Source organism: Uloborus diversus, chromosome 1 (genome assembly GCF_026930045.1).
Source record: "Uloborus diversus isolate 005 chromosome 1, Udiv.v.3.1, whole genome shotgun sequence".
In the NCBI taxonomy this organism is placed as follows: Eukaryota; Metazoa; Arthropoda; class Arachnida; order Araneae; family Uloboridae; genus Uloborus; species Uloborus diversus.
The window spans coordinates 209287862-209301160 of NC_072731.1; the positions used below are offsets into that span (position 1 = coordinate 209287862).

The 13299-nt window shown below is 32.7% G+C and overlaps 1 protein-coding gene across 1 annotated transcript in view; it reads right to left on the minus strand.

Annotated features, from left to right (window-relative positions):
* Positions 1-928: 928 nt before the first annotated feature.
* Positions 929-13299, minus strand: part of LOC129234153 (serine/arginine-rich splicing factor 4-like) — a 39466-nt gene continuing 27095 nt past the window's right edge. The window contains exons 6-9 of the mRNA XM_054868054.1: positions 9807-9943; positions 9197-9361; positions 2155-2320; positions 929-1249 (exon numbers count right to left, since the gene is read on the minus strand). Of these exons, the coding sequence (XP_054724029.1) occupies positions 1130-1249; positions 2155-2320; positions 9197-9361; positions 9807-9943 (588 nt within the window). The 3' untranslated portion in view covers positions 929-1129. The remainder of the gene's footprint in view (positions 1250-2154; positions 2321-9196; positions 9362-9806; positions 9944-13299) is intronic.

Genomic DNA, 13299 nt, shown 5'->3' on the forward strand with positions numbered 1-13299 from the left:
GAAGCACAAATTTATAAATTACAGCAAAGTAAGTGTTTTGATTCTGCGCTCTGCTGTTGTGTCATGAGGACGTTTAGATTTGCTGTTTGATGGTTTTCTTGTAGAAGGTTGTGGCTCAACTACCCTTCTGCCCATCCAATCTAAGCTTGATTTTATCATTGAAGTTTGCCTATCAATCAATTTTTTTTTTCTCTCAATGTAAATTAATTTTTCAATAAGTAAATTTCAAACATTTAAATTATTTTCTTTATCATAGTTTTTTAATGATAAAGTAAAACTGAAGCTAATTAGTTTATTAATGACTTATTTGTTAGAACAATTAGAAAAGAAAGAATAATAAGTAAAAGTAGCAAGAAGCAAAATATGTTTTTAATACAGTATTACTCCGATTTAATGATTTTCAAGGGACTGGAAAATATCGTTAAATCAAGGATATCATTAAATCAAGGAGAACATACATTCAATGCAGTTAAATCTGGACCTTTGAAATGTATCGTTAAACTGAAGAAATTGTTAAATCAAAGTTATACTGTGTTTGAAATCATTTTTCCTTGCAAAATAGGCACTTATTGGCATAATATTTAGCTATATGAGGACACTTTTTTTGCAGCTGTTACATGTTATTAATTTAATTTCCAGCAGTAACAGTATTCATTCAATAGATGAACTATTGTAGCAAAAACTTTTTCAACAAGTCATTGTAAGGTGGTAATTTTTGAAAGAAACTGCTGGCTGCCTTTTGAAAAATGACAAGGAATTAAACATATGACCATTTTCCGATGAAAAATACCAATTTTTTTTTTCAGTGATGATAAAAAAATAATTTAAACAAAAGTATCATGCTTTTTTAATAACTTCAGAACTAAGAATGGTAGCAAATCAATTTTTCAAAAATATAACACAAGATTCTTCAGAAAACATTGCCAAATTAAGTTGGATGATTTTATTTGAAACACATATAACAGATGAACTTCTACAGAACTACAATGAGTGCTTAAGAAAGCTTGACATTTACTACAGAAGAAAGTTGAAAAGATTCTTCACTATATAGTAGTAATACATGAAAATGAAAACTTAAAATGCCACATGGCTTTATGACATCAAAGAACCCCCTCTGAACTCAGCAATTTCATCTAGATTTGCTTCTGCTGATGCTGCGATAGTTGTCACTCCGAAAACTTTCCTTACGAGGACTTGGGCTTATGCTTCTATTTTTCTCATAGTGACCAACACTGTTATGCTTATCAACCTGAAACAAAACATTAAAGGTATTGAAAAAGCTTGTTATTTCATCATTAAATAAAAGTATTTCAGCACAAGGGTAACTGTGCTGAAAGGGTTACTGTGCATTACCTAAATTCTAAATAGAAAGCCAGTATAGTTAACTCTCAACATGTTTATATTTACTTCAGCAAATTAACATTTTTATGAATCAAATTATTTGAATATTATAGCGAAATTTTTACTAATAATAACACAGGTTACTCCAAAAATTTTTGCAAGAGGTTCTTTTTGTGATTTTTGCAAAAATACTTTTTAGAATCTGTGAAATCTAGTTTTAAGGAAAAGGTGTGTTAGTACAGTGTTCGAACAGTGTTATACTCAGTAAATTACCACCCAATTAGCCAGGGATAAAGCAGAAATGCGTGAAATACACCGCCAGCTCAGTGACTGAGCTGGCGGTGTATTTCAGTGTTATACTATTCGAACACTGTACTAACTTTGACTCAATGACCTCGAATATGTCTGAAATATCTGCGAATAATGACCATTTGCTTTTTGTCTACATACAACTTTTCATAGATCTAGATCTTGATTTGAATTTTCAATACTGAAACTTGAAATCATAACAGAACTTGAAATCATAAAAATGAAGTATAATCCCATTAAATGATTTGCAACAACTAATCATACCTCATCATCATGATTTACTTAACTTCAACAATACTTTATCCTTCTATATGGTGTGTTTATGTTACACCACATGGTATATGTTGGTTACGAACGATTTCAAACTTAAATCAGACAAATTAACAGAACAAAGAATTAGCACGTCAAACTGTGTGGCAGTCAGCAAATATTTTATTTATTGTAATAATGCCTAATTCATGAAAAGAGTGTCAGAAAAACCTTTAAATTAATAAATCAACTTACATAATCATTTTCTGGGCTTCCAGATAGGCTTTTCACTTTCCTTTTCATGGGAGGCGAACGACTTACGCTTTTGCTGATACTACGACTCCTTGTGGGAGATTTGCTGGGAACACGCTTTGACTTCTTTGCAGATTTCTCTGCCTTTCTACGGCTTTTGCCATGGGACCTGAAATAACAGTAACTGTCATGAGAAAAATTTTAGGAATTGTTTTTTGGAACCCCCAAATTCAAGAGAAACATGACATTCCAAATCCTACAATCAAATGAATAGTTTACGATTTTACTTATTCTAATTATTATTTTCATTTTGAAAATTTGATCATTTTTTGTTTGAATTTGAATATAGGTGGTCCTTTATGTTTCGATTATTATTATAATTAATCTAGTAAACAAAATCCAAACAAAGGTGATTAAAAAAAAAGACATTTAGTTTTGAAAATTGGCACACATGTACAAAATGATAAACATTTGTTTGGTTGCTTTTTTTAAGGTTTGTAGAACCTATATATTTGTGAGCAAAATAATCCCTTGACAAATTAAAGATAATTAAAATTATGTTTAAAAAGTATATTATATTTTTACTGTAGCTGTAATAGGTGCTGAGATATTAAGCATTTTTGAAACACTGACCCCATTTTCCTCCTCTTTTCTATTTTTAAAGACTTCTCAAAGATTGATTCAATATGATTCTTGCTTCTTTTTGATGTTAAGTAGTACAGGTCCAATGAAGGGATTCAATTTCTTAAAATAGGAATGCAGGTAGAGGAGGGACGAGGGGCAAGAACTGAAGAAAGAAAAACATGGGCAGATGTTGGTTTCATTCTTTCTTTCCTCCCACCATAGTCAAACGAAGGCCCAAAAAGGGTGAAAAAAACCTAGTTTTAACTAGTATGTTGTGGCCATCACGAAACTTTCTTCTATATTTTTCCTTTTTCTGATCCCTCCCCATGCTTGACGAGGAAGCAATATTCCTAACAAAAACAAAATTACACATGCAAAAACTTGACGACCATCCCAATGTCTGAATTATTGTAAAAACAAAACAAAGAGCGAAAATTGAAAGTTACTTTAAAAGCCTTACTTGAAATAATTACAAATATTTTATTTATGAACAAACATAAGATGGCAACAGTTAAAAATTTTAAATCATTGAGATAATATTTCCGATCATTTCCATACAATTAAAATCACGAGAAATACGGAGACGACAATCTATTACGATTTATCTTTCTTATTGTTGCATTAATAAAACTATTTTTATTCACAAAAAAAAAAAAAAAAAAAAAACAAAAATCAACACCTCTTGGAGCGATTGGAGTCAAAATTGAACCAAAGCCTGTTTACGTATGGATTCACATATATTCCAAATTTCAACCAGAACGTAGCATTACTTCTTGAGATAGGGCACTCACAATGGACAAAAAGAACGGGCGATTGCGCTACCCCCCTTTTTAGCTGTTGACACCAAAATAAAATCAGCTCTTATACCCACTAAGGGCTACTTGTCAAAAAATTTTTGTTTGATTCCGTTAGTTATTTCTTGAGATACAGCAGTCACAATTGACGACAAAAAAGTTCTTTAATTCAACCCCCGTTTGAGCTATTGACACCAAAATTGAATCAGCACCTGCTCTTGTTAGGGGCAACATATGGACCAAATTTTGTTTGATTCCGCCAGTTACTTCCTGAGGAATAGCAAGCACGCGTAACTCAAAAAACGTCCCATTGCTCCACCCCCCTTGGAGGAATTTGCGCCAAAAACCAATGGGCACAAGTTCACATAGGGGCACATATGTGTACCAAATTTCGTTCAATTTCATGTGGTAGTTTTTGCTGTAGAGCGGCCACAAAAAACTGGTCACACACATACACACAGACATTTTCCAAAAATAGTCGATCCAGGAAATCTTAACCTAAGCCTATCAATTCTCCCATCCCTCCCCATCTCCTCATTTTCTTGCTCACATTATAAAAGCATAAGAATGAAATATTTTTTCATGCATATCCTGATTGTTGTCACAAACAAAATATGCTTGATGAGGTTTGTTTATGTGAAATGGAAGAGTATGGAATAATCTACTATTAAGAGTACTCCTAATATAATATGTAGATCTATCTGGCCTATTTTATGCAATATGTAAGCCAGTGTTTAAGCTGAGTTCAAAAGATCTTTAGCAAAAGAGCTAAAATGGAAAAAAACAGCTTTAGAAAAAATGCTAAAATGTCGAAGGTTAATGTTCACATATCTTTCTAGATGCCTCAATGTGTTTCAGCTACAGCTGAAAAATAAATTCAGAGCTAAGCCATGACATTGAAATAAATATGAAGTAGCTATTTGAGGCAGTGAGAAGTAAAGCGATGTAAGTGGCAAAATTAAAAATTTGAAGATAACCAGTACAAATGGTAGTTGAACCTCTCCTCTGTCTTGGGGCAAGAGATTGTACTTGTAACCCCCGTAGGTTCTGCTATTTATCATGATTTTGAAAAACTTTTCAATGAAAGCCTACCTAAGATCGGAATTCCAAACGCGTTTTACTCAAAACTTGAAAGAGTCCACTCAGATCCCTTTGCTTTTCACTACCTCATTTGTATTTGAAATAAAACAATTAGAATTGTACTTACTATTGAGAAAACACAAGTTTTATTGTTAAAAGTGAGCTAGTCCACTCCCTCTAATATGTGCAGTAGTGAGGGGACATAATGCTCATAAAGACTAACAGCTGTTGAACTAATAATAATTTTAACACCTTAGATGAGATTTATAATAAGATTAAGTGGAATATCACCATGCTAACTTCCTCCATGGGATCGTATATTGTTCATTTATTTAGTTTTAAGCACAAAAAGCGAAAATTACTTGCTTCCTTTTCGTATTTTAAATAGTATTTTCGCATTTTGCGAAAAATACGACCATGGCAGAATTTCTGATGTAAGCAAGCACCAGTCTTGCATAATATAGACGAACGCGCAAACGGCGTTCGCAGAAAAATTTTTGGCTCTGCAGAAATTTTTTTTCAAATTGCTAACGTTAATTTTAAAAAAAAATTCTTTTTTAAAGGGAATTTTTAAGAAAATCCCAGAGTTTGTTTCTGTAAAAGCCTTTCTCCAAAAGCCTTTTAAAGCACACGTGTAAAAAAATAATGGCTTTGGCAGTTTTCTTCAGTTGGTGAAAAATAAGCAAACTATATGTTATTATAAAAAAAATTAAATGATTTAAAGCACTTTTTTTTTGTCTCTTTCTTATTTGAATATAAATTTAATTTTTTACTCAAGGGCGAGTTAGGCAAAATAATTATTTGCAGAAAATTTTCCAGTTAAGATTTGTGTTCGCAGAAAGCTTTTCATTTTATCTAAGTCTGGCAAGCACAAATAAAGAGCTAAGATCACTGTTATTAGGTATATGCTATTTTGTTGGAATATGACTGCCAAATTCATATATTTACTATAGACATAAATATATCTAATATTAATATGACCACTATAAACATTGCAAAGTAAAATAATAGGAAAAAATTATGGTAAAGTTGTTAGGTGCTTCCCAAGATACAAACTTAAACAACTTGACCTGATTTTACCCGAGATCTCACAACTTTTATGGTGGAAGTGAGACTTGCATTTTTATACATTTTATGTTTTTGGTGGGATATAATTTCTCTCTAATATATGTATGAGCCTGATTATAATTACCCTCATTTATAGTTGCCACTATTATATTAAAGATTTCATTAGTAATCTGAACGAATTTCAGTAGTTTTCAGTGCTTATCAGTAGTTTTTGATGCCAGAAAAATGCAGATACAATACCTACTCAACATTCCCAATCAAAATCCGCATCACCAAATAGAAAAAAAAAGCCAACTACCACCCCCCCCCCCCTCCACTCCAAAAAAAAAAAAAAACTCAGTAAAATATGACTTGCAACCAGAACAAAATAAAAATTTCAGATGTTTATCTCAAGGGAGGCCATAGCTTGCCTTGTAATCAATATAAAACAAAATCAGGGTTGCCACGGAAGTTCAAGAATGAAATTCCCTGACATTTCCAGGTGGTTTTGAGAAAAATTCCAGGTTATCGATCTCCACCTTCATTTTGCAACATTATATACATCTCAAATTTTGATAAAACTTACCTCATTTTCAAACTTTACAAACAATGGTTACCAAATTTAATTTACTCAAGCTGAAATAATCAAAAATATGTACTAAGGGTGGTTCAAATTTTTTTTTTTTATCAGCTCGAGTCCAAGACACCCCTTATTTTTTTTAGACTTAATAATAGTATTGTGCTGTAAAAGTTTTAGCTTCTTACTCAAATTTTAAGAGGGTGCTCAATGACCCCTTAATTTAACATTAGCTCTAGCATAAAAAAAGTCACAAATTTAGAAACATTTAATTTCCCCAGCTGTTTTTTTTTATATGTAAGTAATTATTTCATTGCAATGAATATGCATATGACCCGTGTAGATTATACAGGGGTGATTGTGAGTTCATCAAAAAATACCTGAAAGTTTCAAAGCGAGAACGGAGGGGGGGGGGTGTAATCTTTGGCCCCTAACACTTAAGTGCACCTTTGCCATTGTTTTAAATAGTTCTGAGTGAAAATTTTGTGTGTACATTTAATTAAATTTTTAATGGATTACAAAGTTACTTTTGAGCTGGTGTTATACAAATTTTCACATTTGTCCATTTTAAGGGGTAAGTGTCCATCTTAAGGCTCTTGCAGGTATATTTGTTGAGTATTATATAATAATAAAAAAAAATGCGGAGGTAGGGAGATAAAAGCATAACGAAAAAAAAAAAACATAATTCCGGTATTTTCGGACATGAAAATACCGGAAATACTTCCGAAAATACCGGAAATTTGGTAAAATACCGGAACACAATCACCCCCTGATTATAGTATGTAACATTGTTTTTTCAGTTCAATGTATTTTTTTAACCCCCTTCTCATACTTATGAAGCTTGAAGGAGGGGGTGAGCACCCTCTTTCAGTTGGAATAGGAAGTTAAAATTCTTCCAGCATTTTACTATCCACAAGTCTAAAAACATTGAGTGGTGTCCTGTTTTCTAGGAGAAACCTTTTTTTTAAAGTGTATTTTTGAACGACCCTAATGTACTAACACAAGTGAAGCAAATCACTGTAATAAAGAATTAATGTAAATGTAGCATATCTAATTTTCAATAGCGAGGAGCCACTGCCTTACATCAAGTGAAAGAACTGCAAAATTAACAATTGTGACATCTGTATCACAAAAATAAAGTTAATTGCTAAAACAATCGGAACTAAAAAACTTATGAAACCTAAACTTTTTCAATTATTGCCTCCCACCCCTCCAATCCATTGAATTCACAGCACTTTTAGACTTTGGCCTGTAAAAAAATCATGCATCTTTTAGCACCACATATTTCCCCTGTTTGTTGCTCACAAAGCAGGGGTGCTCCCCCCCCAAGTTCAATGGCACCCCCCCCCCCATATTTCTGAACGCCTTAGCGCTTTTTTTATTTTTAACCTCTTTTATTATTTATTTTTTTAAACCTATTTATTTATTTTTAATTATTATTGTTTTGAAAGAAAAGTGTGCTTGCTCCGCAATAAAATACACACACACAGATGAAAATAATAAAGTAAAATAAAATAAATAATTTTAATAAAAATAAAGTAAAATAAATAATAAAAAAATCTCCCCCCCCCCCAAAAAAAAAAAAAAAAAATTTGATGGCGAACTTGCGCCATAATCAATCTTGTGGGCACTAGAGATGAGACGGGCTCAGCCTGGGCCCGACAGCCCGAGCCCGAAGCGAGCTCGGGCTCCAGAACCGAAAATAGGCTTCGGGCTCGGGCTCAAGCAAAGATATTCAATCGCCAATCTCCATACAAATTCAAAGCAAATAAACATTTTCATACTATGAGAAAATGAAAGGAAGATTTAAATCAGTTCAATCAATGTCAAATTTACCTCCCCCCCCCCAAAAAAAATAAATTAACGCTTTTTTATAGTGCTTTTTTGCCATTACTATTACAATATGTTATACAGTAATTCATTTGAAGTGGAACATTTTAAGAAAATTTAGAAACTTCTGTTAATGAAGAACATTTGATGTAATATTTTTCATTAACAGAGAGATCATGTCAGACTGTAGAAGGCTCGATTTTTGATACAAGAAAATTTCCTTCGGGCTCGGATTTTGGTCCGAGACAATTTCACTCGGGCTCGGTTACAAATTTTCGGGCTCGGGCGGGTCCGGGCTCTCAAAATTGAGCCCGAACTCATCTCTAGTGGGCACCCTGTCATAAAGTTAAATTCTGTGCATTGATCAGAAACTTCTCTGATGTGTAGATTTTTTTTTAATCGGATTACTTTTATTTTGAAAGAAAAAAGCGCGTTGGAAGTCTTTAAAGATCACTACCAAAATACTAAGATTAGCGATACTTCTGTAAAAAAGAAACTTTCTAAGTTTAAAATTGTCTAATGAACTAAATTTACAGAACAAAATTGTTTAGAATAATACGATTTCATTAATTAATTTAAAGAAATAATATAAAATATGAAAAGATTATTGCAGCTCATTAAAAACTTCAGTGGCACTCGCAGACAAAACAATGTGCTGTGCATCATAACTTCAGAACTGCTGACGTAAACAAGCAGCATTTAAACAGAGCCCGCTCAAATGAGGAAGAAAAGAAGTACCTTCTGCGCATTATGCCGCACGCGCCAATGGCAGAGAGTTGATAAAAAGAACTGCAGGGGGAAGAAGAAAGAGGGGAATGACAAAACGACGAATGGGAAGGGAATGGCTGCGAAAAAACAAGGCTGAACGTTTTTTTTTTTGACGTCATAGACTGCGGGCTGCGCTAAGAACGCTCGGAAATATGCAATTTTTCATTTTCCCTGACATTTTCCTGATTTTCGGCCATTTTCATTTTCCCTGACAATTCCAGGTTTTCCCGGTGCGTGGCAACCCTGAAAAAGCTCCTTTCTTTTTTATATCTCGAGAGAGGACATAGCTTGATTAAAGGAAACTTTTACAGAAGCAGAAACCCACCTTGATCGTGAACGTGAAGGAGATCTCGCTGGTGAGACTGAGGCGCTGGGAGAACGTTGTTTCACTCTCTTGTCTCTGCTGACGCTTCGACTTTTCTGACGATAGCCCGAGTCACTCCTGCGACGACGATCTCCACTCCTTGAACGGCTATGACTGGGACTTCTCCTAAATATAGTTTTAAAACTTTTTTAAATTGAAAAAAAAAAAACTTTTTATACATTACTTCTAATATTGTGGATTTCTTGATTAGAAATAAGCTTAAAGCTTTATGAATGTTTACAATTTTCCCTAATATTTTGGGGAAAATGCTTTAAAACAATTGCAGAAATTGCTCTTAATATGTCAATTTGTAAACAATATATTAATCTGCAAACACTTAGAATATTTTGGACCAAAGAAATGAAGTATAACAAATGTACTCATTCTCAAAACAACAAATGATATAAAAACAATTTGCTTCCTAAAAAAATGCTGTAGGAAATTTGCCAAGAAAAAAAAGTTTTCAAACATTAAAGAAAAAGCTAACCTATACGATTAACATTTTGTAAATGAGTTCAAACTTCGAATTAGGCTTAATAACACAATATTTGTGCCTCTCTAATTTACATACCTCTTCCGATAAGATCGAGAACGAGACCTGGATCTAGAGCGTTGTCTGGCTCGAGGATAATATCTGTCCCTCTCCAGCTCTGGACAGTCACGAGCCCAGTGACCAGTGCGTCTACAACGATAGCATTCTTCGCTATTCTAAAAGAATACATCTAATATTAGTACAGTTAAAACTTTTTTATCTTCCTTAATGACAATATCACCTGGATGAGAGAAATTATAGACAGAAAGGGACTTTAAAAGAAAACCGTAGGGCAGAGAAACTGCACTGAAAATCTTTTAGATGCTCCAGTTCTGCTCTTAGATAATAAGCAATGGCAACAGCTACAAGGATTCAAACTGTTGCACAATTTTACTATATATTCTGTACCTCAGTTCCAGACCAAGTTCAAAAATGGGATTTACATTTTATTGCTCCATACAATAGAAGTATCTTATTTTGTTTTGAGCCATAAAAACATAATTCTATTTCTGAAAATCCTTTGTGATTATTTACCAGTGCCATAAGAGCACGAATCCCTACTAGGGTTTCCAATCCCGCACCAATTTCAGCCCCGCGGGTTTCCGGGATTGTAAAGGCCCGCTCCTGCAGGATTGAGTAAATTCTTCAAAAAGTTAAATTTTTATGTCAAAAAGGAAAAGTTGTGCTTTTTAGGAAGGACTGCTTTTGTTACATGAATTAGTCTTTATCTTGAATTCCTTATACCAATTGTAGTGTACTACTACAAAGTCACATCTCAATTAGCGACTGTTGTTTGGTATGCAAAAGTATATTTTAAAAAAAGTCCAATGCCTCTTAACAAAGCATGGCTCGTGTAGGATGAGAAAATATTTTTGCGCCAGGGATGCCCACAAGGGGGGATTATGGCGCAAGTTGTGCCATCAAAATTTTTGGGGGGATTTTTTAATTTTTTTAACTTTATTTGTTTAAACTTATTTATTGATTTATTTTTAATTTAAGTCATTTATTTTATTTTATTGAACTGTATGTGTGTGTGTCATTTGCATAGCACAGAACTTTTCAAATAAAATAATAATAAAAATAAATAAATAAAAAATATTTAAAAAAATAAATTAAATTAAAAATGTTTTTAAAATAAATTTAAAAATATTTTTAAAAATAATTTAAATAAAAAATGTTTTAAAAAATTAATAAAATAAAAAAAGAGAAATAAAAAAGGGAAAGAGTTTTGAGAAAAATTTGGGAGGGGGGATTTGCGCCAATGAACTTGGGGGGGGGATGGGCACCCCTGTTTTGCGCAAAAAATGATGGGCTGGATGAAAACTCTTGATGTGGCTCCAATGCTGTGGTTTTAGTGAGATTAAATAATTAAGGACATGAATCACACAATCCCTATAACCACCTCAAAGATTCACTAAAAATCACTCTTTCTAAAATAGATTTTCCTTTTCTTCTGGGGGGTCATGTTAAGAGTTTTTGCTCATGAACTTTAAATTTCGGACAAAAACTATGTTTGATTTGTGTATTACTATAACCAATTTACCTTGCCTTGTTGCTTTAATAATGTTATTTATTACTCGTACATCAGTGTATTTGATTCGTTACAGCAGGGGGTGAACACTGACTGGGTCGCAGCCTCAATTTTTTGAATAATTTTGCTAATTTTACCTCTTACTTTAAAGAGAATCAAAAACTTGAGCATGTTAACATACTGCACTGTCATGCGAGTCATCTAGTGTTTCGTCCAAGTTTTTGTCACCTCTTTTAGAGTCATGCCGAATATTGAAGATTGCTCAGCTAATTCATCCAACATTATTTTCAAGGTACCACCAACATTTATATTATAAGCTTCACGGTGACAAAGACTTCGATAGGCTATTCCTACAGGTTAAAGAGCATAAATTTAAAACGTCAGGTTTATCATTGCTTTCTTCTTTGGAAAAAAGATATTGTTCACATTTAGTAAGTCAAAGGTTTCAAGAGCATTCCTTAAGTTTACAGAAGGGTCATTTCTCCCAAAAATGTAACTTTTGAACACAAATATTTTTCAATTTCGAAACCTTTCGTTTCGTTACCTCACTTTTTTATATTAATTTATATCCCTGAAATTCAATTTTTAAAGCAAAATCTATCTTCTTGTTTTTCGACTAAAATCTCACAACGTGTTAATGAGGAATGGCATTTTGTGTTTAGATAACGGAGTTGAGAATTTATTGTGGGACATGACTTCTTGTCCTACTAAAACGAACTAAAACACAATATTAAAAAAAATATACTTTAACAATTAGTATTTGAGACACTTGCTACAGGAATAATCAATAAATAAGTATATATTTTTAATTAAATAAGTTATTAAGCAACATAAACAGTCACACAAGGTGTGTGACATACCACGGAGGTGAGAATTCACATGTTGTGAACAAAAAATATACTAAAATAAAAATTATAATTAAAAAATTGTTGGCAGGTTTAAATAATTATATTTTTGATGAAATTAAAAATCATTGTTAAATGAATTGTTCTGTAAAGTTTTTACAGTAAAAGGCGTGTGACAGAAAAGTTACACTTTTTGAAGAATGACCCAGAAGCGTTCTAACATTGCATTCAGGATACTTGAGCGGATTTTCCACTCTGTAATACACTTTCTCAATTTCTTCTAGAGCCCAATTTTCTGGGTTTCAATCTTTAGTGATGGTTTTCGAAAAGGCTTATAATTTTTATGCATTTTCGCAAATGCTGAATGTATGAACACCAAAACCTCCTAATACCAGTTCATTCTCTGAAAAATATACTTTTTTTATAGTTTTCATGAATGGCAAACAGGGTCCATACTCGATTTGGATGAAAAACTTCTGTGACTTTTCCAAGACGTTTTCATGACTTCAATGAAAATTTTTATGACCTCGTTACACGAAGAGAATAGCACTATTTAATCTCAAACTTGGTAATATTTGGAAATGAGCATTGGCAAAACGTCTATATGAATGCCACAGCCTCATTGAGGCACTTACTCGTAATGGAAAAAATATAAGTGCATGCTTAAAAAACTATTCTTATTTAAAATACACCGCCAACTCAGTTATTCCATCCAGTTGGGTAACTTAATACAAAATATTCTTATTTGTCTTCACAATATAAATTTAAGTAAAGTAAAAATGCAGTGAAGTGAATATGATGATGCTTAAATGTCTGATTTTTTTTTAACTGGCAGAATGATATTGAATGGGACAAAGGTTGAATGAGTCATCACTAAGTTTCAATAAATTTGCTTCAAAAGTTACCTTTTAGTGTCAACAGTGCATTTAATTATCCATGTAACTTGACAGCATTTTGGTTCTTTAAAGTAAAGCCACATAGTTGACTTCTTTATGTTTCTAAACCAGATCTTTTTGAAAAAAAATTCAGTAATTAATCAATCTTCTGATTCAAAGGTATATTTGTTTTGTTTACAAATTTGCATATTTTCAAATGCATAAAAATTAATAGGTTCAAAAATTCCAGAACACGTTTAATGCCCGACATTGAACGTAGC